This window comes from Lepisma saccharinum, unplaced genomic scaffold (assembly GCF_977018435.1).
Source record: "Lepisma saccharinum unplaced genomic scaffold, izLepSacc3.1 HAP1_SCAFFOLD_588, whole genome shotgun sequence".
NCBI lineage: Eukaryota > Metazoa > Arthropoda > Insecta > Zygentoma > Lepismatidae > Lepisma > Lepisma saccharinum.
In genome coordinates, this window is record NW_028143261.1 from 92,269 (window position 1) to 118,444 (window position 26,176).

Sequence of the window (26,176 nt, forward strand, 5' to 3'; positions counted from 1 at the left end):
TCAATTATACAGGAACTAGAGAGGTTCTTCTGAAATCTGTTGCTTTCGTTTATCCAGCAATTTATTTGTTAACAAGCCTAGACATAATCAACGTATTACTCTTTATGATTGTACCATTATATCTTTATTATTTATTATTAATTTCAAGGGCACATTTTAGTTAATGTATAAAGTTTTTCAAGAGAATTTAGCAGGGCATGATCGTGCAAAGACTGATCTAGGGCAAATGAAGCATGGTTCAAATTACATGTGCAGAGTAATATTTATGCTGTCGTCTCCTGAAGTTAACAGATTTGGAAATTACTTGGAAATTTGGTGGTATGTGGGAAGTGTGCACTCAGGAGCATACATCACTTAATGGGGAACATCGTACATGTTGGAAGATCAATGATGATTTCTTACGGACTTCTGATGATTTGCATGATGAGAAGATCTGCTGAGATGTTCCAACTGTCAAGTCCTGCTGTTGTCTCTAGGGCTGTGTTTCTCAACCGCATGACCTCGGCCAGGTACCTGGCTCGCATTGACTACACTGGACCGTAAGAGGTTCTCGTGAAATCTGCAACCTCAGCTTGCTCAGGAGTTTTTGTTAATGAATACATGTGTTTCTCAACAAGACCAGACGTAATCAAACTATTACTCTATAATTATACCATAATTTGTTTCTTAATATTTATGTAAAAGTTTAAAAAAATAGTTATTTACAAGTAAATTTTGCATTGAACATACATCACTTCATGGGGAACATCATACATGTTGTAAGATCAATGATGATTTGATGCGGATTTCTGGTGATATCCATGACGAGAATGTTCTTGTATATACTGGGATTTTCCAACCCTTAAGTCCTGGTATTGTCTCTGGGCCACATGGGCCAGTGGTCTTCTTGTAATTAAATGATTTGTTTCCCTTATGAGAAAGTTCTTATAGCTGGTATTAAACTGTGTGTAGGTATCATTGAAACTGTATGATCATTAGTTTCTGGGGTAGATAGTTTTAGAAAACATGTAATGTTTTCCTTAATATGGAATGTTTTCCTTAATATGGAATGTCTTCCTTAATATGAGCCATATTCTCTTACATTCAAAATTATTTTTTCTTTTCAGAAAGAATAAAAATATGAAGTTCATAATTCTTGTACAAGAAAGAAGCATGTAAAAGGCAATATTTTGTAATGATTTCCAATCGTAAAAATCGCAGCTACTCCATTTGATGTGCACAACTTTGAGCTAAAAAAGAATAAAGTGTGGTCCATAATTCTCACATTCGTACCTTCCATTTAATTAGTAATGGATAATTTTTGAGACATTTGAATTTCTAGACTTGCCCCATATTTCAAGAGATGGTTTTGCAGTAATTATAGTATTTAATTATTTTTTTTGTATACATAGTTGACATGGTAGTACCTCACTTTAATGTATTTTGAAGGAAACTGAAAGAATGAAAATGTAAAAATTGGAAGAGCATGTGCCATTGTATTACTTTTCAAAAAGTCAATGTTTCATCAGGTATTTAGCTGGAGAAACAATCCTGATGCAAGCATGTTTTTAACTTCCAGGATAATTGTGTGCTTGAAAAGTGTCTTTTCGTTCATTAAATATATTCTAGATGCAAGTCATTTCACAACTAAGAATTTATTTTATAATATTTAATAAGGATGGGCCAATATGAAATTTTGGCTGATACCAATACAGTACCAATATAACATTTATCGATACCGATAACCGATATTCTACCGATCCAATATAAAATTAGAAATGGTCCTTGAAGACCCTGAAATTTTCATTGATCTCCGGAATATATGTGTGTTTCGAGCTGATTCCAATGCAAAAGAAGTTGAATATTTAGACATTTACTTTTTCAGAAAGTAATGCATGGAGATTATCCATAAAAATTACAACAAAATGGCAGAATTTTGCACTAAGTTATAAGATATTTATCGATATATCGGATCTATAATAATCCTATCTGGTTATTTAACATCCTGTACTTTGTTCTTCTTCCTTCAGTGTTTACATTCCTCCATTTTCTTCTATCCTCATCTTGTCAAGGATATTTACCCATTGTTTCTTAGTTCTCTTCTTTTTCTATACCTTATTGTTTCTTGTGCTTACCACTGCTCTCAGCTGTCTCTTAATTGAGTTACATTCTCTGAATTTTTTTTCAAGTTTGTGTTTCTTCCTCTTTTTTAAGTTTCTCAATGTCAGCCTTCTTCATAACGTGGCCTTTTGATATTTTCTTGAAGCGGACATTTATTTTGCTGTACAGTAGGTCATGATCTTAATCTACTGTATATCAGCACCAAGGTTTAGTCTATGTGGTATCGTTTATTGTCCTTTGGACATGTCCATGTGTAGCGTCTTCTTTTAGTTGTTGGAATAGTTAACGAGTTGCTTTTACAGAAATTTTCTAAGAGATAACCCCTCTGAAATCTCTCTCCCAATTCATATCTTTCTATTGTATTTCCATGTTAGTTTTTACTACTACAGCATTCCAGTCACCCTTGACAATGATGCTTAATCTTTTCTTTTCTTTTTTTTTTTTTTTTGTTCAGTGTTTTCATGGTTCACCTCCAGTCCTTCTGTTAATGCATTCTTTTTCTCTCCTTGCAATCTCAACACTTCATGACTGATTTACATATAATCTATACACATAACTCCTTTCACAACTTACATTTTATTTTACAGTATTTCATGACAAGAAGGTATGCAAATATTTAACTGCAACTTTAATATGTGAATGAAAATGAGTGAATTTCTTTATTGGTGTTATACCTATTGTAGAAATTTTTACATTCCTGCTTTCAACAGTCTATCGTTAAAGGCAATGTAAATGATGAGTACAGATTTGAGTATTTCTTGAAAATTTAGTGGTATGTGGAAAGTGTGTGCTCATACACTGACCATACATCACTTAATTAAGAATATCATATATTTTGGAATATCAATGATTATTTGATGCGGATTTCTGATGATTTAGCATGACGAGAAGGTTGTTATATATACTGAGATGTTCCAACCGTCCAGTCCTGGTGTATTGATATTTAATGTCGGGAGCACAAATTAATGAATGTAAGAAACTTGAAAACATTATAAAAGTATGTACGAGTAAAATTGTTGCGATTTGTGCATTGACTTTCAAACCCTTAATTCCTGATGTCTTTATGGTACAATGTTCAAATTTCATGAAAGGCATTATTTTTATATTTAAAATAACTTTAAAAATTGGTGGTATATGGAGAAAAATGCACTGAGCATACATCACTTAATGAGGAAAATCATGCATGTTGGAATATCAGTGATGATTTGATGCGGATTTCTGATGATTTCCATGACGAGAAAGTTCTCGAATATCCTGAGATTTTCCAACCCTCAAATCCTTGTGTTCTCTGTAGGTTCGTGTTTCTCAACCACTGAGCCTCTGTCAGTACCAGGCCCCGTATCAATTATACAGGAACTAGAGAGGTTCTTCTGAAATCTGTTGCTTTCGTTTATCCAGCAATTTATTTGTTAACAAGCCTAGACATAATCAACGTATTACTCTTTATGATTGTACCATTATATCTTTATTATTTATTATTAATTTCAAGGGCACATTTTAGTTAATGTATAAAGTTTTTCAAGAGAATTTAGCAGGGCATGATCGTGCAAAGACTGCTCTAGGGCAAATGAAGCATGGTTCAAATTACATGTGCAGAGTAATATTTATGCTGTCGTCTCCTGAAGTTAACAGATTTGGAAATTACTTGGAAATTTGGTGGTATGTGGGAAGTGTGCACTCGGGAGCATACATCACTTAATGGGGAACATCGTACATGTTGGAAGATCAATGATGATTTCTTACGGACTTCTGATGATTTGCATGATGAGAAGATCTGCTGAGATGTTCCAACTGTCAAATCCTGCTGTTGTCTCTAGGGCTGTGTTTCTCAACCGCATGACCTCGGCCAGGTACCTGGCTCGCATTGACTACACTGGACCGTAAGAGGTTCTCGTGAAATCTGCAACCTCAGTTTGCTCAGGAGTTTTTGTTAATGAATACAAGTGTTTCTCAACAAGACCAGACGTAATCAAACTATTACTCTGTGATCATACCATAATTCCTTTCTTAATGTTTAATTTCATGGTCACATTTTTAATTAATGTAAAAGTTTTAAAAAAAAAGTTATTTACAAGTAAATTTTGCATTGAACATACATCACTTCATGGGGAACATCATACATGTTGTAAGATCAATGATGATTTGATGCGGATTTCTGGTGATATCCATGACGAGAAAGTTCTTGTATATACTGGGATTTTCCAACCCTTAAGTCCTGGTGTTATCTCTGGGCCACATGGGGCAGTGGTCTTCTTGTAATTAAATGATTTGTTTCCCTTATGAGAAAGTTCTTATAGCTGGTATTAAACTGTGTGTAGGTATCATTGAAACTGTATGATCAATTGTTTCTGGGATAGATAGTTTTAGAAAACATGTAATGTTTTCCTTAATATGGAATGTTTTCCTTAATATGACCCATATTCTCTTCCATTCAAAATTATTTTTTCTTTTCAGAAAGAATAAAAATATGAAGTTCATAATTCTTGTACAAGAAACAAACATGTAAAAGGCAATATTTTGTAATGATTTCCAATCGTAAAAATCGCAGCTACTCCATTTGATGTGCACAACTTTGAGCTAAAAAAGAATAAAGTGTGGTCCATAATTCTCACATTCGTACCTTCCATTTAATTAGTAATGGATAATTTTTGAGACTTTTGAATTTCTAGACTTGCCCAATATTTCAAGAGATGGTTTTGCAGTAATTATAGTATTTAATTTTTTTTTTTTTGTATATATAGTTGACATGGTAGTACCTCACTTTAATGTATTTTGAAGGAAACTGAAATAATGAAAATGTAAAAATTGGAAGAGCATCCTATTGATTTGCCATTGTATTACTTTTCAAGGTATTTAGCTGGAGAAACAATCCTGATGCAAGCATGTTTTTAACTTCCAGGAAAATTGTGTGCTTGAAAAGTGTCTTTTCGTTCATTAAATATATTCTAGATGTGCCATTTCACAACTTAGAATTTATTTTGCAATATTTAATTTAATGAAGAAAAAAGATATGCAAATACAGTGGAACCTGTACATTCCTGTATTTTACATTTTGCTGCATTATTCACCAATGTTGCAAAATGTTATAGAATTTTCCCGCCTTTTAAGTTTTTCCAGCTTGGTTCCTAAAAAATGTAAAATCTAGGTTCCACTATATTTAACATCATCTTCAATACAGTGATAGAATCTGGAAACAAATTAATTTCATTATTGGTGATAATAGGTCCTGAATTGTGTGCATTCATCCCTTAGCCTATACATACAGGTACTGTGAATGAGGGTAACAGATTTAACCATTGCGTGAAAATTGGGTGATCTGCAAGAAGGAATCTGAGTATGCCTCACATAATGAGGATGGTAATACATGTTGGAATATCAATGATGATTTGATGCGGATTTCTTATGAATTGCATGATGAGAAAGTTGATATATATTCTGAGATGTTCCAACCCTCAATGGACATTTCGACTAATTATTTTTTTTAAAAAAAGAACATTCATTTAAAATGTATACCATCTATAAATAACTCCTCATTTTTAGGTAAAAGAATTGGCTTCACAATTCTTGAGCCGAGGATTACGCTCATTGTCCCGCGAATGGAAAACATATGTTATCAATAGAATAGAAAGTGATTGTTACTACTTAGAAAATAGGAAGTGTTCACAGCTTCTGTTACATTTTTCTCTGCAGAGTTAACAATACTAATAGGATTTTCTGTTGCCTTGTGTGAAAGCAAATACCAGATGCCCCTGAAAAATGACTTGTTTGGCTGTGATTTGGGGGGGGGGGGGCAAAATGAATGTATGAAAACTATGTAATCATACAAGCTTCTAGAGACACTGTTATATTTGCTTACAACGTCGTGCATTACCATGAGCATTGCCAGAAATGTTTGTACAGAGAGAGGTTGAGGGACCAGGCCATTAATAAAACTTGAATAGTAGAAATAATAATAATAGTTATGGTACAACAGTAACCTAATAGATATCATCCACTTTTATTATTATTATATCCTTGGGGAGGCTCTGCTATTCAGTCCACCAGAGGAGTGAATATCCATCGCAAATGTTTTAATTGATTGGGGAAAATTTTGATCATAAATCTTATGCTGTGTGACGAACCCTTTATTCTTTGGATTATGTGGTATAATATGGCTCCTGAATTTTACACAATTTTTTTCAATCTCACACATTTTTTTTACTTTGGTTATTCTGTTTGAATACTATCTAACTGTACTTTATTAACAATAAAAATAAAAATATTTCTGGTCTTTTGTAACTTGAAATGAGGGATGCCAATGCTCCATGTATGAGGACAGTCTTCCCCACATACCACCAATTTTTAAAGTAATTCTCAAATTGGCTATCCTCAGGAGAACACAATATAAAAATAACCCCTTTCATGAAATTTAAACTACCCTAAAGACATCATCAGGAATTAAAGGTTCGAATGTCTATGCATGTACTTACTTCTATAATGTTTAGAAGGGAAGGGGGGGCTATGAATGAACCAATTCGACCTCCCTCCTAACACCCATGTGCATTACGTACACTCACTTTGAAAAACAAACAATTGATATTATTTTCTGCTACACAAAAAAAAAGTCTGGTATGTACTGTCGTGCAAGAAGACCCTGTAATATTTTTTCTGTAGGTAAACTCTGTGCACTGCAGTAATAATATTGATACTAATAATAATAATTTAACATTAAGAATGATTGATGCAGAGAAAAATCTCTACAAAGATTAATATTAAATAGTATTTAATAAGATGTCAATAAAAGTAAGTACCTTATACAACTTACCTTGCTACATCATTATTTGAAAAAATGAAGCTACTGTGAATGCATTCACACATATGGTAGATTACCAGAATCAACTTTTGCATATCCCTCGTGTGCCATAATCAAAACTTTAATTTTGTAAATCACAGATAATCCTCTTCAGCTTTCAGCATTATCACAAGGAATGGATTTCAAGAGCACAAAACAGATGGCTGATTTCACAACCAAATTACATTATAATTGAAATATTCAATCTATATGCAAGGTTCTTTCTGTTTTTGTGATGTACATGGTCAATTTTTGCACAACTTCTAAGGTCTGACAAGGAGTGTACCCACACTTTCACATATGCTGCAATCTGTTGATAACTCTTAAGGCCAATTTCACAATAGAGTGGTAAGACATACCTGTTACTTCAGGCCATTTGCTGTGGAAAATGGCTTTCGAAAATTGGAAGGGGAAGTGCCAACTCAGATGTGTGAATCTTATGGCAAAATTGCTTTGGTTAGAAATCAGCCTATATCTTTGTAACTAAGACAATGCAGTTTCCAAGAAGAAGAACATCAAAGTTTTCCTGGTGAAACTACGGCCTCCCCGATAGCGCAGTGGTAGTGTTGTTGCCTTGTAATCAAGGAGTCCTGGGTTCGATACCCGGTGGAGGCGCAAGTGGTTTGGATCCCACTTTAAACTGTAGGTCCAGTCCCGATTAGCTTTATTGTGCATAAAGTGGACTTAAAACAACATATCAAATCAAATCCTGGTGAAACTTTTATATTTGTTGTAAATAGCCTCAGTACAGTGGAACCCCGATTTTACGTTCCTCAGTTTTACATTTTCCCGCATTATACATTCAATCTGCATGGTCACGATAGAGCAAAATGCTATAAAGTTGTCCTCGATTTTACATTTTCCCGCGTTCTAAGTTTTTTCAGCTTGGTCCCTTGAAAAACGTAAAATCGAGGTTCCACTCTATTATGCATGGAGGCTTACATTATTGCCTTGATTTTGGGACAACTTAAAGGATTCAGTGTTGTTTGTTCAAACCTGTATTCGATCCTAAAACTTATTCTTGTATGATTATCATCATTCCAGTACTGTATTTTTTGTAATTCTAGGTTGCCCAAGTTTATCAGACTATTCAATTTGTTAGGCTTCTTGAACTGGCCAAATTCACAACACCCTTCCATCTGGAAAGACTTCTGGTTGACTGCGTGAGACACAACGATATGCAGGTAATATTTGTTTCTTGTGTAAAACATTTCTAAGTGAAATGTAAGGTAATGCCATTGGTCTTTCTTGTTCAAGTTTATTTTATTTTTAACGTTCAGCATGTCTGAGATATTCTTTTCTCAAAACACTGAAGATGAGTGCTGATGAGGGATGGTCTTAGGCCAAAAATAATGCAAGGTAGGAATGGCGAGATTGTAGCTTGGAGGAAAGAACTGAAGAATGGAGCTTCCTTCCAGGAAATTATCATTATTAGACACAAAATCTGAAAAATGTGATTGTCAGTTTTATTTTAACAAATAGTGAAGTATTTAAGAATCAACACGAACTTCAATTCATTTACAAAACAATTAATTATTTTACATCTCTCTATTTCATTAACAAATATCCTTGTAAACAAATCATTGAGCAAATTAATCCCTTTTGTGTGAATTTAAATATGCTGGCATTAAGGCATGGATATTAATAGTGAGTGGGGCTATACGATTGAGATTTACGAAAAGGATTTATGTAAACCTAAACAAAATGTAAAATTTCATGTAAATTTGGGAATAATCAACTAACTATAATGTATTAATAAATTAATCACGATAGAAACTATTACAACTTAAATTAAACACCTTCTACCTAAATTTCCCATCCTATAGTCATACTCACAATTCATGTGACTAATAGGGTCTGTTTCTTATTGTGACACTCTCCCCATGACTCCGAGCATACCAGCCAATCAGATTGAGGCATGATGTCACCCAATGATACCAGCTCATTTCTTGTTTAAAATGACACTTTCGAAGTTTTACCCCAAATTTCATTATCTTGAAAATGTGAGATTGCCTTTTGTGAAACATCAGGGTCTTGTTTCAATAAGAAAGAGTGGAGTTAGTATTGTGGGAACTGTACCATTCCTGAATGTGTATTGAATTTATTTTTCAGATACGAATTGAACATGGAACAAGGTGCATCCATTTTGGAATGAATTTGTCTGAATCACAGAGAGAAGATGTGCCTGAAGGCCCATCCCTGCAGTCTATGCCTAGTGAACAAGTTCGTAACCAGCTGGTGAATATGGCAACTGTCCTTCATCGATCAATGGCAGTTATCAACCCACAGAAGAAAAAGGTGCGTTCTCCTCTTTCTGTTGTTATTTTGAATTGCTTCTAGTGATTACGTCATGTACACATCCACAAGCACCTCTGAAATATACAAAGTGACATTTTTACTGTCTTTTCTACAACTTTAACGAAAATTTTTGATTGATTGTCAACGTATAGACAATTACTGTGTGGAGTATGTGTACGTACCTCTACTACACCACCTTGAATAACGTAGTGTGGAAAACTGCACTGTCCTGGACTCTGGCTGGTTCCACTCAAATATGATACCGCTAGAGGCGCTGGTGTCGGTACAGCTGCATGGCATTCGTCTGCTTATAATGGAAGTAAATGTAGTTTTCGCTGCAACATCTGATTCTTTTACATGAAGCATTTCTATGAATATGATATTTGGTACAGTGGTTGCAAAGATATTAACGAATATTCTAGTTATACTTTCATTAATAATACGGGAGAAAAAATACACCTGGAATGCTCTTGGTAACTAAAATTTTGGGTATGAATTAGGTTCATTATTATTGTTATTATCATCATCATTTCTTTTAAAATATACACACTGACGCATTTGTATTTTTGATATTTACTGTCTCTTTTCTTCCGCTTTAAACTAATCGTGGCGATGATGATAATGATAATTACATGAAACGATAAGAGGAAACCCACAAACCTTCCTTAGTGCCATCGACATGGGTGTTATTATCATCATCATAGTTTCTTTTAAAGATATACACACTGAGCATTTGTATTTTTGATATTTACTGTCTCTTTTCTTCCGCTTTAAACTAATTGCGGTGATGATAATAATGATGAGTGCATGAAATGACAAGGAGAAACCCACAAAACTTCTTTAGTGCCATCGACATGAGTGTAAGGAAAATTTCAGACCAATGGGACAAGCGACATGGGATGTTCACACTGATGTGACTAGTGACAGACACTTCCAGACTGTAAAATAGCATTCATTGCGCATGAGGGTCCAAACAGCAAACGACATATTCCTCTGTCGTATTTGCGTGCTACTTGTTACTTCGGTCTGAAAGCTCCTTCAAGGAAGGGTGCTCAGACTGAAGCGACGTGCTACAGGGGGAGTTCCCAACTAAGTGACAAGCGACATGGTGCCTTCAGTCTATTAGCAAGCGTTTGCTGCTAATTGTGATAGGTGACACGATAAACCGCACGTTACAACAACAGATCTAGGTGACACGATAAGGCACATGTGTCGCTTTGTCGCTCAATAGCTTGCAAGGTGTTGCTGTGGTTTGTTGTTTAGGCATGCACTATGCAATGAGTGTCTTGCTTTAGGCAGATTGCACAACAAAGCAGCATGCGACACTTATCGCTTGAGGATTTCATCAACCGAACGTGGGCCTGTGCTGTCAGTCACGCTGCTACGATGTGAAATTCTGCTCTTGATTGATTAGTTTCAAAGTGACATGCATGTCACTTTGGTATGAAAGTTGCCTTGCACCGAAAGACCCGTTTCACTTTGGTGTAAAATCTCCTTGAGGACATGGTGCAGTCAGAGTTTGTGTCCCTACGATTCGAAAGGCTGCATTGATTGATTACCGACTGCTCGCTCCCAAGGGACACTTGTGGTTTGTCGGCTCGGTATGAAATATCTCTGAGGATACTATTTATATTCTAATAACATAGAAAAATAAACTCTAGTACACAATCCAACACCTGACGTCCGGAATCACATTGCGACGTTTCTTCTTGGTTATGCATGCTATTTATTTATTAATTTTATTTTACTTTTCTTTCCAAATTAATGCCATTTCCTGACTGCAAATCACTCCACAAATATAACTTGTTTCCATCAATTCACGCCTCTCAAGACGAACAAATCTACACAATATATTCCAAAAACTAACTAAGCTGCATTACTTTCGTAAGAAAATTAGCAGCCGTACTGATCGCACTGCCATCTATGTTGTTATCCATCTCGGGAACCAGTTTCTTGGGTTGTTTTGCACACTACGTTTTTCAAGGTGCTATACCTCTACTAATGATCAATATCTATTTTATATTCAGGTAAGGCTCATTAGAATCTTTAGCCTGCATCAGAAATGGCATATTCTAAGAATTGTGAAGTGTTATACCCATTTAGAATTTCTCTAAGAGCATCTTAAAAGTGACAAGAAATTGGGTAATTTAAATTAGTAATTTTAGTAGTTGTTCTTTGTATGATAATCGCACAAACACTTTTTTTCACTACATGCAGATATTTGATTAATTATCTTCTGTAAAGAGTTCATAAAGCAAATCTGAGACTTAATATGTATCAAGTCAAATATTCCCATACTATTTTTGTGATAAACACTTTCTGTTTCTTTATTTCAGACGGAACGAGATGAACTCCGTACACAAATGGTTGCAACATACCATACTTCCAAGGTTCGAGATCACCAGATAATACTTGCACGCCACAAGATAATTGAAGATCGTAAGGAATATCTCGAAAGATTGAACACTGTGAGGGTAAGTATGATAATTTGATTGAAATTTTGATTTATTGGTTTATTGCCGATTTGATTTGCCAGTTATTTTGTTTGTGTATAATAATTATTAGTGCTAATATTTTTTACCTAAGAATCTCCAGAATATGCAAGCTAAGGAGCCACTTTCATAGGAATATCACATTGTAACCATAATTTTTGCATGTAACACTACAACTATTTGAACTTTCCTATGGATGTGTAGTTTTTGCATTTTCAGTGCAGCATTGTAAGAAATGAAAGTTGAAAATTTATCCCTAAAGATGTGTACTGAAATTGGCGAAATATAGTGTTACAACTGGAGCTGAGTTGACCAATGCCATTGTATCGATATCTGAAAGTATTGGGTGGATACTTACTAGGGATGGGACCGATTAATCGGTACTCTATCGGTATCGGCCGATATAGGCATATCAGTGAATCGGTTTATTGGTAAATTTACCGATTATTTTACCAATCTGATATATCGAAAAATATCTCATAATTTACTGCAAATTTCTGCCATTTTGTTGTAATTTTTATGGATAATCTCGATGCCCTACTTTCTAAAAAAGTAATTGTCTAAATATTCAACGTCTTTGGCACTGCAGTCACCTCGAAACACACATTTATTAAGAAGATCAATGAACATTTCAGGTTCTTCAAGGACCATTTCTAATTTTATATTGGATCGGTAGAATATCGGTTATCGGTAAATTTTATATCGGTACTTTATCGGTATCGGCCAAAATTTCATATTGGCCCATCCCTAATATTTACCAATATCTGATGATACTTCTCGGACATTTTGGTCCTTTACAGTGTCTGCAGAACTACTGCTCGACATTTTCATTGAGCCTAATTATCCTGGAAATTATGCAAAATTTGAAGTTTAAATTTATTTTGCCCCAATTTTATTTGAAAAACTAATTTACCATTACATTACCAGTGTCTTAATATTCTGATGTTATTCTTAAAAGTGTTAAAGCAAAACTGTGGTAAACTGATGCTTACAATTGGAATGAAATACTTGCCCACTCAGTATTTTGAAAAGCTTTTAATTGTTACGGTTTTCATGCATCGGTATCAGTGGGAATCTGCGAGAATATCAGTATCAGTGTTGGTTCAAAGTGATATCTGCCGACCTCCATGGCAAAGTGATTAGCACAATGCACTATGACACCAGGGGTCCTGCGTTAGAATCCCAACTTGGGATCCCAACAAATCTCCAATTGAAGAGAAGAGACCTAAAAGTGTGTTCCTTAAATATTAGATAACCACCTATTATCTTTTTTCTTTTCTTTTTTTAAGTTGTTGCTGAAACAAGTTTGGCACTGACTTGGATAAGTCATTGAAATCAACTTTGGGGGGGGGGGGTGTCTACCAGTCTGGAAAACCTGGAAAAATCAGTGACTTTTATTTTTTATGGAAAAGTCAGGGAAATTTACTATTTCTGGAAAAAAATGTATTTTTGTAGACCTTGTACAATAGAGATTGTTTAAAAGTTTGGATGTTGGCTGCAGCAGGTGGTATTCATTCAATGACGAAGCATACCTTTCATCTGTAGGTTGTAGTTTCTATCTCCATGTTAGACAAAGATCTCTGTCTATAACAAATGCTGTCTGATGCCATACCTTGGCTTATCAGTAGGTTTGGACTATGCAAATTCTTTTTTATATCAGATTTTGATTACTTTGAAATCTTTTTTAATTTACAGTTGTATGGTCGGTCGTTTTAACTTTTATTTATATAACAGTTAGAATTGAAATTTTCACAATTAGAGAAGTTATAGGATTCTCACACACCTGAGAACTGGAAAATTTCAGGGAATGTGAAGCAAAATATACAAAGCTCAGGTAAAATCTTAATGGTTGATGAATGAGTCCCAATGAAGCTGAGGGACTTTAAATGCTCCTGTCTGCTCATAACCCAGGCTGTTGTAGTATTTCTCTTTCAGCAAGGATTACATATCTATTTGCTTGTTTGTTTATCATTTTAAATATGTTTCCAGGGTTGACCAACTGCATTGCAATATTCAATACTATATTGGAATATTAAAATATCTGCAAATTAGCTACTAAATCCTTTTTCATACAATACTGGTGCAAAACTTAAAATTTGGTATAATTCCCAGGATAATTAGATTACATGAAAACATTGCTCTGTATTTGGGGAGATCCTGCATATAGTGTGTGGTATTGGTGAAGAAATTCCAACTGATATTTCAGTACAGATACAGCAGCGGCAGTATTGACTCAACCCTAATTGTTATCTGTAGTTAGTCTAGAGCAGAGATCGCCAAACTCCCAAGCCATGGAACTACTTTCCACATTTGAAAATACATAGCAAAGTACATGGAATAAATAAAAATATTAAAAACTGTTTCCTTTTTTATGAAAAAGGCATATACGACTTACTCACGTTGTTACAATACAGTATAAGTACTTAAAAAAATACTATAAAATGATTACTTACGGTTCGTGAGTATATGTTTTATAGAAAACACAACGTTTCGAAACGCAACTGGTCTCTTCCTCAGGTGCACTTCTTGGCAATCGGAATTACTTCATGCCTACGTCAATTTACACAAAGGAACAAGGAATAAGGTAATGGTAAAAGGTCATGGTTAAAAAAGGATATTTGTTAAAACTGCCCTATGTGCGCATAAAAACTCACTTTCTACCATTGCCAAGCATGAACCTCAAACCTAAAAATGACCATAAAAACATGTCTCCCATTACACGTTAAAACCCCTCCTCAAGCAACATCTACATGGTAACAGTTACCATGTAGACAATGTTGTGGTCACTTACGTGAAATGTAGAAAATTTCACACTTCCGCATTGCACAATTTAATAAAAATCCGTCGTACAGGCATACCTACCTACAATTTAATGGTTAAATCCTATTAATTTCGAAGATCCACTGTCTTCATTCACAAAAGGGTACGGCCGTTGGTATATACTTATCTGGGGTAAATATTATAAAATTTTGCTATAATTATGTATTATTTACACTAGTTATGAACATTAGTCAGTATGTAGGAGGTGGGATGAAAAAAGGAAAGTTAAAATGTTTAATTCAATAACCCACAAAGATAGGTTTTCATTTCTGAAAATTTCTTCTTTTTAAAATGGTTGTGCAGGCATAATCAGGACAATTTTTACATGCTATTTCATTTAAAGTACCCAACCTCAATTTTTTTACTCCGCCCTAACTTATGTGCTTCTATCTACCTAACTAATGACTTGGTCTGGAAAATTTTTGTTCTTGGTCTGGAAAACCTGGAAAAGTCAGGGAATTTTGTTTTCAGAAAATAGTAGACACCCTGTGTGGAAGGTCATGGAGTTATGATTCTTTTGTCAATAAATGTTATTCTTTATTTTCATTCATTTTTTGAGTGTTGTTGAATAAACTCAAATTGTTTGTATAGCATGTAAAGTTGAAAGTTTGATACTTATATTTTACTATGTTAAAAGACTTGATTTGTTATATTCATGACACAAGACATGAAATAATGACTGTTTAATTTGAATAACTTCAAATTGCTACATGGTTGAAGTATTGGTATTAGCTAAAACTGTTATCGTGGTTGTATTTTGGACTTGCACACTAAATGTTTCATGCGCATATTTCATACTGTCCTTTCTCTGTTCTTTTACATGTTCCTGTTGTATTTATAGGAGGAAGAAGAGGCTCGCAGGCAAGAAGAGATGCAACGTCAACAGATGATGGCAGAGCAGAAGAGGCTTGAACACGAAAGGGAGGAACGAGAGAGGAAGCGACAGGAGAATGAAATTCAACAGATAAAAGACAGACATCTCAAGGAGAAAATGCAACAGATTTCGCAAACATCACATGGGCAACGACTTCTCAAGAAATTTGAGGAAGATGTAAGTAGCATTGTTTTTTGTTGTGTGTGTGTGAATTTTGAACAAAGTACGTGTATTCTCTTTGTGCACATAACGAAGAGCTTCTTCATGTTGAATCCTGGTGAGATAGTGTAGATCCCACTATAAAACTGTAGGTTCAGTGTCAATTAGCTTGTCTGAGCATAAAGTGAACTTATAACAATAGTCAGGTTTTTTATTTTCTTTTTACACATAAGTATGCAACTATCTTAAACTTTATTTAGGTGTCACTATTCTCAATTTTGAATTTCTCAATTTTGAAAACTTGGTATTTGGTGGATTGGTGTCATATTGTTTAAGAACTTGGTTTATGTTTCTGATTGGATGAATTGTTCTCAGTGAGCAAAGTTTAGCTGAGATTAAAGAGAAGTGCTTGAATAAATTGCAGTAATCTTTAGCTGCAAGGTACCTTTTACACGCAAATCTCTGCTGATGGGAGATTTCCAAGTGTACACTTCTCAAACATGCAGTACATAGGTACAGTCATGGAGACTGCTGGGTTGTAACAATCCCATTAAATTTAATGGAATCATTACAACCCGGAAGTGTCCATGACTGTACATAGTACGCACAGTTTATATACATTAAACATTTTATTGAAATTAATTCGGCTCTCTTATTAAGTGAAAAATTGGAATTCCCTTCCCATCAAGCACAGTTGGAAGAAGGAAGAAAAAAATAAAATTTTGCATAATTCGTTTTGTACACCTGATGATTTGAGCAAGTCCATGCTTTGAAATTAAAAACAATTTTAAAAAACTACTATTTGTAAAGCATGCAATGCCCATATTCTGTTGTAATTCTTCAAGTGTGTCATACCTTTGTATGTAAAGAGATGAAGGAATAAAATAATGGAATATCTTGGAGAAATGTCACTTATATTATACAGCCATGTGATCCTTTGGCATATATGTCCTGTCCCAGCATTTAGACATTAGTTAGAGTTGGACCATCTAGAGTGATCTATGTAACAGTAACCCATAAATATATATATATTCTTATAAGCCTACTAAAGAATATATTTCCCAAATTGTAGTGAGTAAAAAAATTACAATACAACCAACACATGTTGGGTCCCTTTTGTTAGGGCATCGTATATTCGGAAATATAATGTGTGTGTCCATTAACTAAATTTCATTCTTGGACTTTCCTTTTGTGTGCTTTCAGATAATATCTATATCGTTGTCAAATGCTTGTTTTGTAGGAAATCCGCAAAATGGATGCTGACCAGATCGCTGCAAGGGAGGTGGAAGAACTTCAGAAGGAGAGGCGGGAATTGCAGGCAAAGATGAAATCTCAAGAGAAGAAGGTGGACTTTTACGAGAGAGCCAAGCGTCTTGAAGAGATACCATTGCTTCAGGCTGCATTTGAAGAAAAACAGGTTAGTGTTTTTGGTTGAAGGCATCAACAGTTTAATATAGATGAAATATTGTGCGCTGTGATTCTCTTGCTAGAAAAATCAGATTCCTCAAGAACTTTTTTAATTTTTGTAAGTTCTCTATGAAAATTTGTATGAACAAAGCCTGTATCTATCGAAGACCTGTATACAATAAGAAGTTGAGAGCAGTTGACACCTTCAAAAATGTGATATGGCATGAGGTTGCCATTACAGATGATACATTAGCACATATCTTCGTCAATTTGCAGACTCGCATACAAAAGTGCTTGGATGCTATAGAGAGTCACTTTCAGCATATTTTCTAGGCAGACCTTATTTTGTAAAATACAAGATGTCATTTTTCATAGGGAACCAAACTTAAAAAGTTATTCAGGAATGTTTTGCCTTCCTACTGAGAGAATTACCATGTATAAGAACAAAACATTCCAGATATCAGAGTCATTCTTTTCTTAATTAAAATAACTTGTGTAGGTAGCACCTTATATCACATAAAGCTGCTTATTTGAAGTTTATTTTACAAAACCAGTGTAATTAAATTAAACATTAATATTCTTAAGCACAATATCAAAAAGATGGAATAGCACAAACATGTTTGAAATTAATTTTTTGCACAAATACTGTATGCAGTGGAACCCCGATTATACATTTTCAAACATTATGCATTCCATCTGGCTGGTTCCAACATAGGAAAGTGTTATAAAATTTTCCTCGATTTTACATTTTAAGTTTTTTCAGCTTGGTCCCCTGAAAATGTTTAATCGAGGTTCCACTGTACTACTTATACCTATATACTAGTAATTAATCTCAAGGTTTACATTGGCCTGAAAAATCCAGGAAATCGATCTATGACTGAAAAGTAAAGCTGGATCGATATGAAATTTTTGCTGATACTTTCTTTCTAGACCATGAGTGGTTCATTAATCTCATATAATTTATGTATATTCACCTCACTTAGTAGACAATTTCAGTGGTTGGTACCACAGCAATGTATACAATTCAACCTACATAATTGGACTACGATTTAACCATAATTTCTAGACCATACTGCCATCTGTTTTTCATTCTTATTAATGAAAATGGAAAACCTAACCATGTTACTAGAGGCATGCATATTTTGTTTTTGATGAAAACCCGAAATATGAAATAACACATTCTAATGTTCATTTTTCTGAAAGGAGATGCATTTTCCTACCCTGTTTTGTCACAAAATGATGCGAAATGAACTGCAAAATGCGAAATAGACTCTTAAACACTAAATTTAGGGTTTAATTACCAATGCAACACTTTGTGAAGTTTGTGAATTATACTGTGAATTATGCAATTCACGGAGAATTGATTAATTCTGCTGCAAGTACAGTTTGTAAAAAAATCAGCACATCATCCTCATGGGGCTACCAAATACTAGTGAACTGTTTTGTACCTGTTAGTAAACCAAGTGTGTGTTTACTGTGTGTATTACAAGGAAATTGCTCCTGATGGTTTTCAGTTGATGTTTTGATGTTTATTTACAATTTTTAAATTACTCCTTATAATTTTATTATTGTAGGTCACACACATAATTCATATATATGCATATAAATTGAATATGATGTGTTCATTTGTTTCAAATAGTGGTGTAAATGAGAAGATTGTAATGGTCATTGGTAATGTACATTGTACTTTGGTCAAAAATTTGTGTCAACCTTCATTCTGGGTAATATATCCTTTGTAAACCATATGTGAGCTAGTGTCGCTATTTTTTTCTTTACAAACTGTATTTGAGAGGCCAAAATGGACCCCTTTATACAGTAATAAACTTAATATTCTGGTAACTACATAAATGTGCTATTAGAAAGGATATGTTTATTTTGTGTAGTACGTGCAGTTTTGAAATCAAATTTAGAATTATATTCACAATTTTAAAACCCAAATTTCATTTTATATACTGCTTTTTCACCGCTATAACAGCAAAATGTTATTTTATTTACCAAAAATATGTGCCTCTACACATTACTAAATTCGTTGATCGTGCATAATTGATTGCAGTAGGTTTCTACCTTAGAGTAAGAACTGCATATATGCTCATTATCATAAATATAAAAACTCTAGAATTTTGCCATAAATTATAAGCTGTTTACAGATACATCTGATAGGTAAAATCATGGGCATTGTTACTTTAATGCCTATATTGGCTGATGTAATAGAGTGCCAATTAATCTGTTTCTGTTTAGTCCCTAGTTTCAATACAATTGTTCATAAGGATCCGGCCTGAATATAATTTGGTTATTATAAAAGATATGCTAGGAGATGTAGTTCTGTTTTCGGAGACTATTAATTTCCTCCTAATGTAAATACAGAATAGTACAGTTGATTTCCCTGTGAAATACATGCAAGAAAACCATATTTCGTAGATTTCAGTATATGTGACCAAAATGTGTACCATAGTCTAGTATGCATGACCAAAATTGCAGCAACATAGACTAGTATGGGAGACGAAAACTGGCTCCATGGTTAGTACATGTGACCAATATTGCAGCACCATAATTTATTATGCAAGACAACAAAAAATTAGCACCGTAGTCTCTTACGGTGTTACAGTTTGGTGTGTCTTGCACTTGAAGCCAGAGCTTATCAGTATCTCCACTGTAAAATTGTAAACAATGCAACAGTTACATAAAACATTACAGAATACGTAATCTTGAAATCCATTTGCTGGAGAAGTTAAGAAATTTGTTTTTTCACAATGAATGAGAAGAAGCCTGAATCTGTCTCACCTTACTTTTGGGTATCTTCCATTTCCTTTTTTTTTTTATGGATCTGTTTATAGCAATTTTGTGGGAACATATTATCAGCTACTTTTTGGTGCTGCCAACTTGTGCAGCCAAACCTGCAATATGTTAGTTCTTGTCTTATTTTTTTGTCCTCTTGTCTTTCACTATTATCTCTTGTTGAAATAAAGTGACTTTACCAAACAGGTTCAAGATCGAGAATTCTGGGAGCTGGAGGAGGCCGAGAGGATCCAGAAACTGACTGATGAAAGAAAATTGGCCGTGCAGCACCGGGAGAGACTTGCCCGCATGAAAGAGGACAAGGAGGAATTCCTAGAGAAACTAAAAGCAGGACGAAAGACAATTTATTTGGTAAGGCTTTGGCATCTGGAGACTAACTTTGATTACTATTGACTAAAAGATATGCACCAGTAGGGGAAATAATAACTACCCAAGCATGTCTTGCAATGTTATGTAGTTACTTATCTTGAATGTTAAACCTTTAGTGGACGACCACTTTTGATACTGGCTAGCTTTTTGGGATGGGAGTTTTTCAAGTGCATGCTTTTCAAATACTGTACAAAAGAAATCATAGTACTAATTGTTATAGGTTTTTTCCAGAATGACTGCAGGTTCAGCAGTAGTGGAAAAAATTGAATTTTGTAAAAAAATCTTATTCGGAAGACTGTTATGGTTACAAAAATAAACTATAGTGATTGAAAAAGTTTTGTATGTAGCACCGTTATGTACTGCAGGTTCAGCAGTAGTGAAATTTAAACATTTTTTTCCCAACGATGAAATTTTACAAAAGAAGGTGAGAAAAATTGAAGTTTCGAAGAAAAAAAATCTTATTCGGAAGACACTGCTATGGTTACCAAAATAAACTATAGTGATTGAAAAAGTTTTGTATGTAGCACTGTTATGTTCCTATAATTGTCGTGCAAAATCCCATTGAAAGTATCTCGATACTTGGGGGGGATTAAAAATTACGAGGGCCATATACATACCATTTGGGCTGTTGCAGTGATTTCAACCCAGCAGGTGGCATCGAACTGTCATCTGGTGAAACCATATTGTTGATCTTGGCCTGTAAGATGGTGCCACGGTGTTGTGCAGCTGGCCGTGGGCAGTGTCAGTTACTCTCACAGAACAGTAACCAGTCTGACAGGTGATGGACTTGCATGACAAAAATGGTTCTTATGGAAGGAGGTAGATAACACTGCTGTCCTCAAAGGTGTTACAGGTGGTGAAATAGCAGTTGTCTCAGCCAGCCGCTAGAGGTTAAAAACATACCAGAACCCAATTTCAATTACAAAAAAACCTCAATAATACAAAGTTAAGGGGCGAAAAAAGTTTTGGCTTCAAATTATTCAAGCTTTTTTAATATGGTATCTGTTTTTTTTAGTGAAAAGAATAGTATAAATTACTCCTATAACAGATATTTTAACCTTTAGTGGGTGGCTGGTAACACAATTGTTGTTGTTGTTACAAGAACCACGTGGCAGCAATTAACGGGCCATTTCTTGAAAACTACACTTGACATTTCAGTTCTGTCTCTTTTGTTATTTTGCATACATACGAAGGTATGACATACTCGAATCTCAAAATAATAAATTAGGGATGGGCCAATTTTGAAATTTTGACCGATACTGACAAAATGCCAATATATAATTTAACATACCAAGAACTGATATGCTACCGATCTGACGTAAAATTCCAAATGATCTTTGTAGAACCTGTGTGGTTCATTGACCTTAATAAATGTGTTTCCATGTGACTGCAATGCAAAAGAAGTTGCATATTTAGACATTTACTTTTTTAAAAAGTAGGGTCTGAAGACTATCCATAAATATTGTAACAGAGTGGCAGAATTTTGCACTAAATTATAAGGGGTCATTCCATGTCAAATCAGGCAGGAGTTGACCCTCATAGTCAACGATTTTGATGATATTTGGTACAGCTTTGCTTTGCTCCAAAATCAACACCTGTCAAAGGATTTTGCTGAAATGTGATTAATACGAATTATAGGAGGGTTGTTCAAAATGTCAATTTTGAGCAACATGCCTTTTTCAATTACGTATATCTCTCGAACGAATGAAGATACAGAAGCGTTCTTGAGCTGATTGTAAAGAGGAGAGATGGTAGCATATTATGAGATGATCAAATGTTGAAACTTAGTAAAATTTGAACACACTGTTCAAATTTCATGTTTGAACAGCTCAAAACACCTCCAATCGATTTTTCTCATTTTTGGATTTATTTTAACTACCATCCTTCCTCTTTGTACTGAGAAAGTCTTATCGAGGTGTTTTTTGATATAAGGGAGAAAAATGAAGTTTAAATTTGTCCTGCATCAGCAATGCACGGAGCTGCAGCATCCATATGATGAGACTTTACATTTGTATCGCGCTAAAGCATATATATATACGTACTTACTGTTCAGGTACAGATGATATTCCACTTGATAATTGGCTTCCTTATGTGCTGTTATTACTAATATATACATTATTGTTTGCATATTTTTAGCCACGTTTGTGTGGGACAAGACGTGGCCGTGATATGAAAACTTCTGTGTTAGCCAAGAAAATGAGGGGGGAAAAAAATGAATATCGGGAATAATTCCATAAAAGATGGATCTTGGTCAGTTGTTAGACCACTACTAGAATTGCAAAATCTCAAAAGTTCCCACCCTTCTCTCCTGTGCTTCCTCTTAAGCAGCAGATTCACAGACTCTTAGTTACTCGTCTATATCTAAGCAGTTATTTTTTTTATACTTTTGATCTCATTAGATGGACTGAAGAATAGGTAATGTTTCGTTGTTCAATAATGTCAGTGGTTTTCACGTTATGTAGGAAAGCATCTTTGAAAAAAATACAATTATTGTGGTACTTTTTGAAGTTTCTCTATTGTAACTTTGGAATAAATTATGCGACAGAAAATTGTTTGGAATAAAAGTTATAGCCTAATTTATAAGCATTAAACTGATATAAGTTTTAATGTATTTAATTAAAGTATCGCCATAAGATGTGTCTCCAACGGCTAAGTCCCTAATGAATGACAAATTGTTACACTTTCTGATAAAAGTAAGAGACTTGGTAATATAATTGTTATGCCATTTAGGGTATTTTCAGTGGAGAAGCCAATCGCTATGTGCGTGCTGACGCTTCCCATGTCGAAAAGAGTCTGCCATATTGGATACTTTTGGTTTGATATATCTCTGGAACGGTGACACCTATCAATGTATGGTTTTCTCAGAAATGCTCCAAATAATGTAAACTTTCACATTAAATCAATAAATCTATATTTAAAAAATAAACCATTGTTTTGTGAAAAACTAATTTTTTAAAGCATTTTCTGAGAATAACTGCGAGTTGAAAGTTACGTTGATGGTTATCTTCTTACATTTTCAGTCATATAAATTAGAGCTGATTCCAACATCTCAAAATGCGGTCTTTAGCAATAAAAATTTGTAGAATTGAATTTATTACAAATAGCAATTTTTCAGTAACATTATAAATATAAAAATAGTATTTCACTTTTTTTCTTCTTTACCTTTAGTATTTTAAGTATTCAATTCATCTAAAATTTAAATTAAAACTTCTAACTTTGGGAATATGTTTAAGACTGCTAACTAGTAGCGGCGATTGATAGTAGTGCCTAACATTGGGAGAAAGGGCAAATAATTTTCTAATTAGGCAAGAGTTTGCATTAAGAGGCCATAGTGCGAGGTAAAAAGTGGCAGCAAAAAGTTGGTGGTAACTGCCCCCAAGTTGCCCTAATCGCTGCCATTGCTTCTAACTCTCAGTTATTCTTATAAATTATGATAAGTAATGAATATTTTCACAAACATTTCTGACATTCGTCGTTTTCCCCTCTTCATTTTCCTGGCTAACAGAAGTTTTCATATCACAGCCACGTCTTGTCTCACACAAACGTGGCTAAAAATATGGAAACAACAACGTATATACTAGTAATAACAGCACATATGGATTCCAATTATCAAGTGGAATATCGTCTGTCCCTGAACAGTAAGTATATATATTCTTTAGCGTGACACAAATGAAAAGTCTCATCATAGGGATGCTGCTGGAGCTCTGTTCATTGCTGATGCAGGACAAATTTCAACTTCATTTTTCTCCCTTATATCAAAAAAACACCTCGATTGGACTTTCTCAGTATAAAGAGGAAGGATTGTAGTTAAAAATATCCAAAAATAAGAGAAATCAATTGGGGGTGTTTTGAGCTGTTCAAACTTGAAATTTGAACATTTGATCATCTCATAATATGCTACCATCTTTCTTCTTTACAACGAGCTCAAGAACGCTTCCGTATCTTCACTTGTTCTCGAGATATACGTAATTGAAAAGGGCATGTTGCTCAAAATTGACATTTTGAACAACCCTCATATAATTCATAATAATCATATTTCGGCAAAATCCTTTGACAGGTGTCGATTTTTGAGCAAAGCAAAGCTGTGTACCAAATATCATCAAAATCGTTGACTATGAGGGTCAACTCCTGCCTGATTTGACATGGAATGACCCTAAGATATTTATAGATATATCGGATCGGTAAAATAATTGGTAATTTTACTGATTAGCTGATATACCGATGTGCCTATATCGGCTGATACCGATAGATTATCAATTAATCGGTCCCATTTCTATAATATATCCATTGTTACGATTATTAACAATCAGAGTTTGAAAATGTCTATCCTCCCCCTCTCAACATATTGTGGGATAGAGTTTATAAATGGGCTATTTACATTTAACCACCATTTGTTGCTGTTTGTTAACTATGCATTTTGCATTATTTCCAGAATGTCTAGACTCTGTCAAGGTATCATGAGGTATTTTGCAGATGACTCAAGATTCACTGGTTCCAGAAAATTATCAGCCATTGTCTGTGATTAAATATACAAACCTCTCTTGTGTACGGATCGGTCACTGCCATTTCAGCCATTCTTACTTACTATGTAGCATGGATCCACCATTGCGTTTGTCGTGCGGAGTCTGTTTAACTGTCAAACACATTCTGCTGGAATGTGTTGACTTTATACAACTGCAGTGTAAATTTATGTTCCGCAAAGACTTGATACCCTTGTGAAGATGGTATTTGAATTTCTACGTCAGACAGGATTCAGGCACTGCATTTAACTTCCTCTTAATTTACCATGCCCTTTTCATGTGTTTGTCTCGTGCAGACCACAATACAGTCTTGCACTTTTGCTTTTCAGGGAGATTTACCGCCTTAATTTTAGCTAAGAGGGTTCTTTCTTGCATCTTGATGGGTGAAAATATTCTAAAATGCTGATGTTTAATAAACAAATACACAGACACATTCTGATACCAATACATTGATGTGGGTGTGACTCCAGTGCTACTTTTTAGAAACTTATAATGTTTATATTTCATTGCAGGAGAAGCTAAAAGAGTTTGAAACTAAATTGGAAGAGGAGAGGAAGAAGAAATTGGCTGAAAGGAAGATCAGGCGGAAAGAAGATAGGAGGGAGAAATGGTTGAGGGCAAAGCAGGAAGAGGAAGAGAAGAGAAAGCAAGAAGAAGAACGAAAGAGAAAAGAGGAAGAAGACAAGGCAGAGAAGCAAAGAAAACAGGCAGAGGAAGATGAGTATAGGTTAGTTGTGATATTCAACATCATTTTTCTTCCTCTGCGAAAGTTCATTTTAATATTTATGGCAGAAATGCAGGGCTTAACAGAGCTGTCCTTTAGAATGGAATACATTTCATATTTCCATGAATAATTTCTTCAATGAATTAATTTTGGAGGCACTCACTGTGCTCAGGTAGATTATGCCTTGGATGTGGATTTTACCGCATTGCTGACTATACTAGGATGAGTAGGACCTATCATTTTATCAGTCCCCCAAGCCTGCTGCATAAAAGTCTTTAGGTTGCTGTCCCAGCCACACTCGCACCTCTTGTTCAACATATTCATTATCCGCACTTACTTTTTGGTAATTCAAAAATAATACATTATGCTGGAGGCTAAACCATGAGAACACCCTACTGCAGTTGCTATGCTGTCTATCATCACTCGCCTGTCAACTTATATCAACTCCTCTACTCGCCGCACTGTTGGTTCTATCACAATCTGAACAGAATGAGCAAGTTCGGTCTTCGTCAACAATGTTTGACCATCCCTGAGATAATTTCTCAACCCAATTGTGTGTTAATGCGACAAACACTTCTCACTGTAAACAGGAAACATTTACTTATGAATATACTTTGCATGAAGTTCTTTTGCTCACATAAAAAGCACAACAGCACTCTGCTCATCTAACATACACTCCTCGAGCATGGTCACCATCTTTATAGGAGCTGGCCATGCTTGCATCTCCTAACTGAATATCGTCAAGCTAGATTGTGCTGCCACCTAATTACACCTTTAGAAACTACT

At 34.7% G+C, this 26,176-nt stretch overlaps 1 protein-coding gene across 2 annotated transcripts in view; it reads left to right on the forward strand.

Moving 5' to 3' along the window:
* Window positions 1-26,176, forward strand: part of eIF3a (eukaryotic translation initiation factor 3 subunit a) — a 77,527-nt gene that overhangs the window by 34,855 nt on the left and 16,496 nt on the right. For both annotated transcript variants that reach the window (XM_083116329.1, XM_083116330.1), the window contains exons 9-15: window positions 7,999-8,115; window positions 9,044-9,229; window positions 11,566-11,703; window positions 15,383-15,592; window positions 16,815-16,991; window positions 19,964-20,128; window positions 25,179-25,393. In XM_083116329.1, coding sequence (XP_082972455.1) covers window positions 7,999-8,115; window positions 9,044-9,229; window positions 11,566-11,703; window positions 15,383-15,592; window positions 16,815-16,991; window positions 19,964-20,128; window positions 25,179-25,393 — 1,208 coding nt within the window. The remainder of the gene's footprint in view (window positions 1-7,998; window positions 8,116-9,043; window positions 9,230-11,565; window positions 11,704-15,382; window positions 15,593-16,814; window positions 16,992-19,963; window positions 20,129-25,178; window positions 25,394-26,176) is intronic.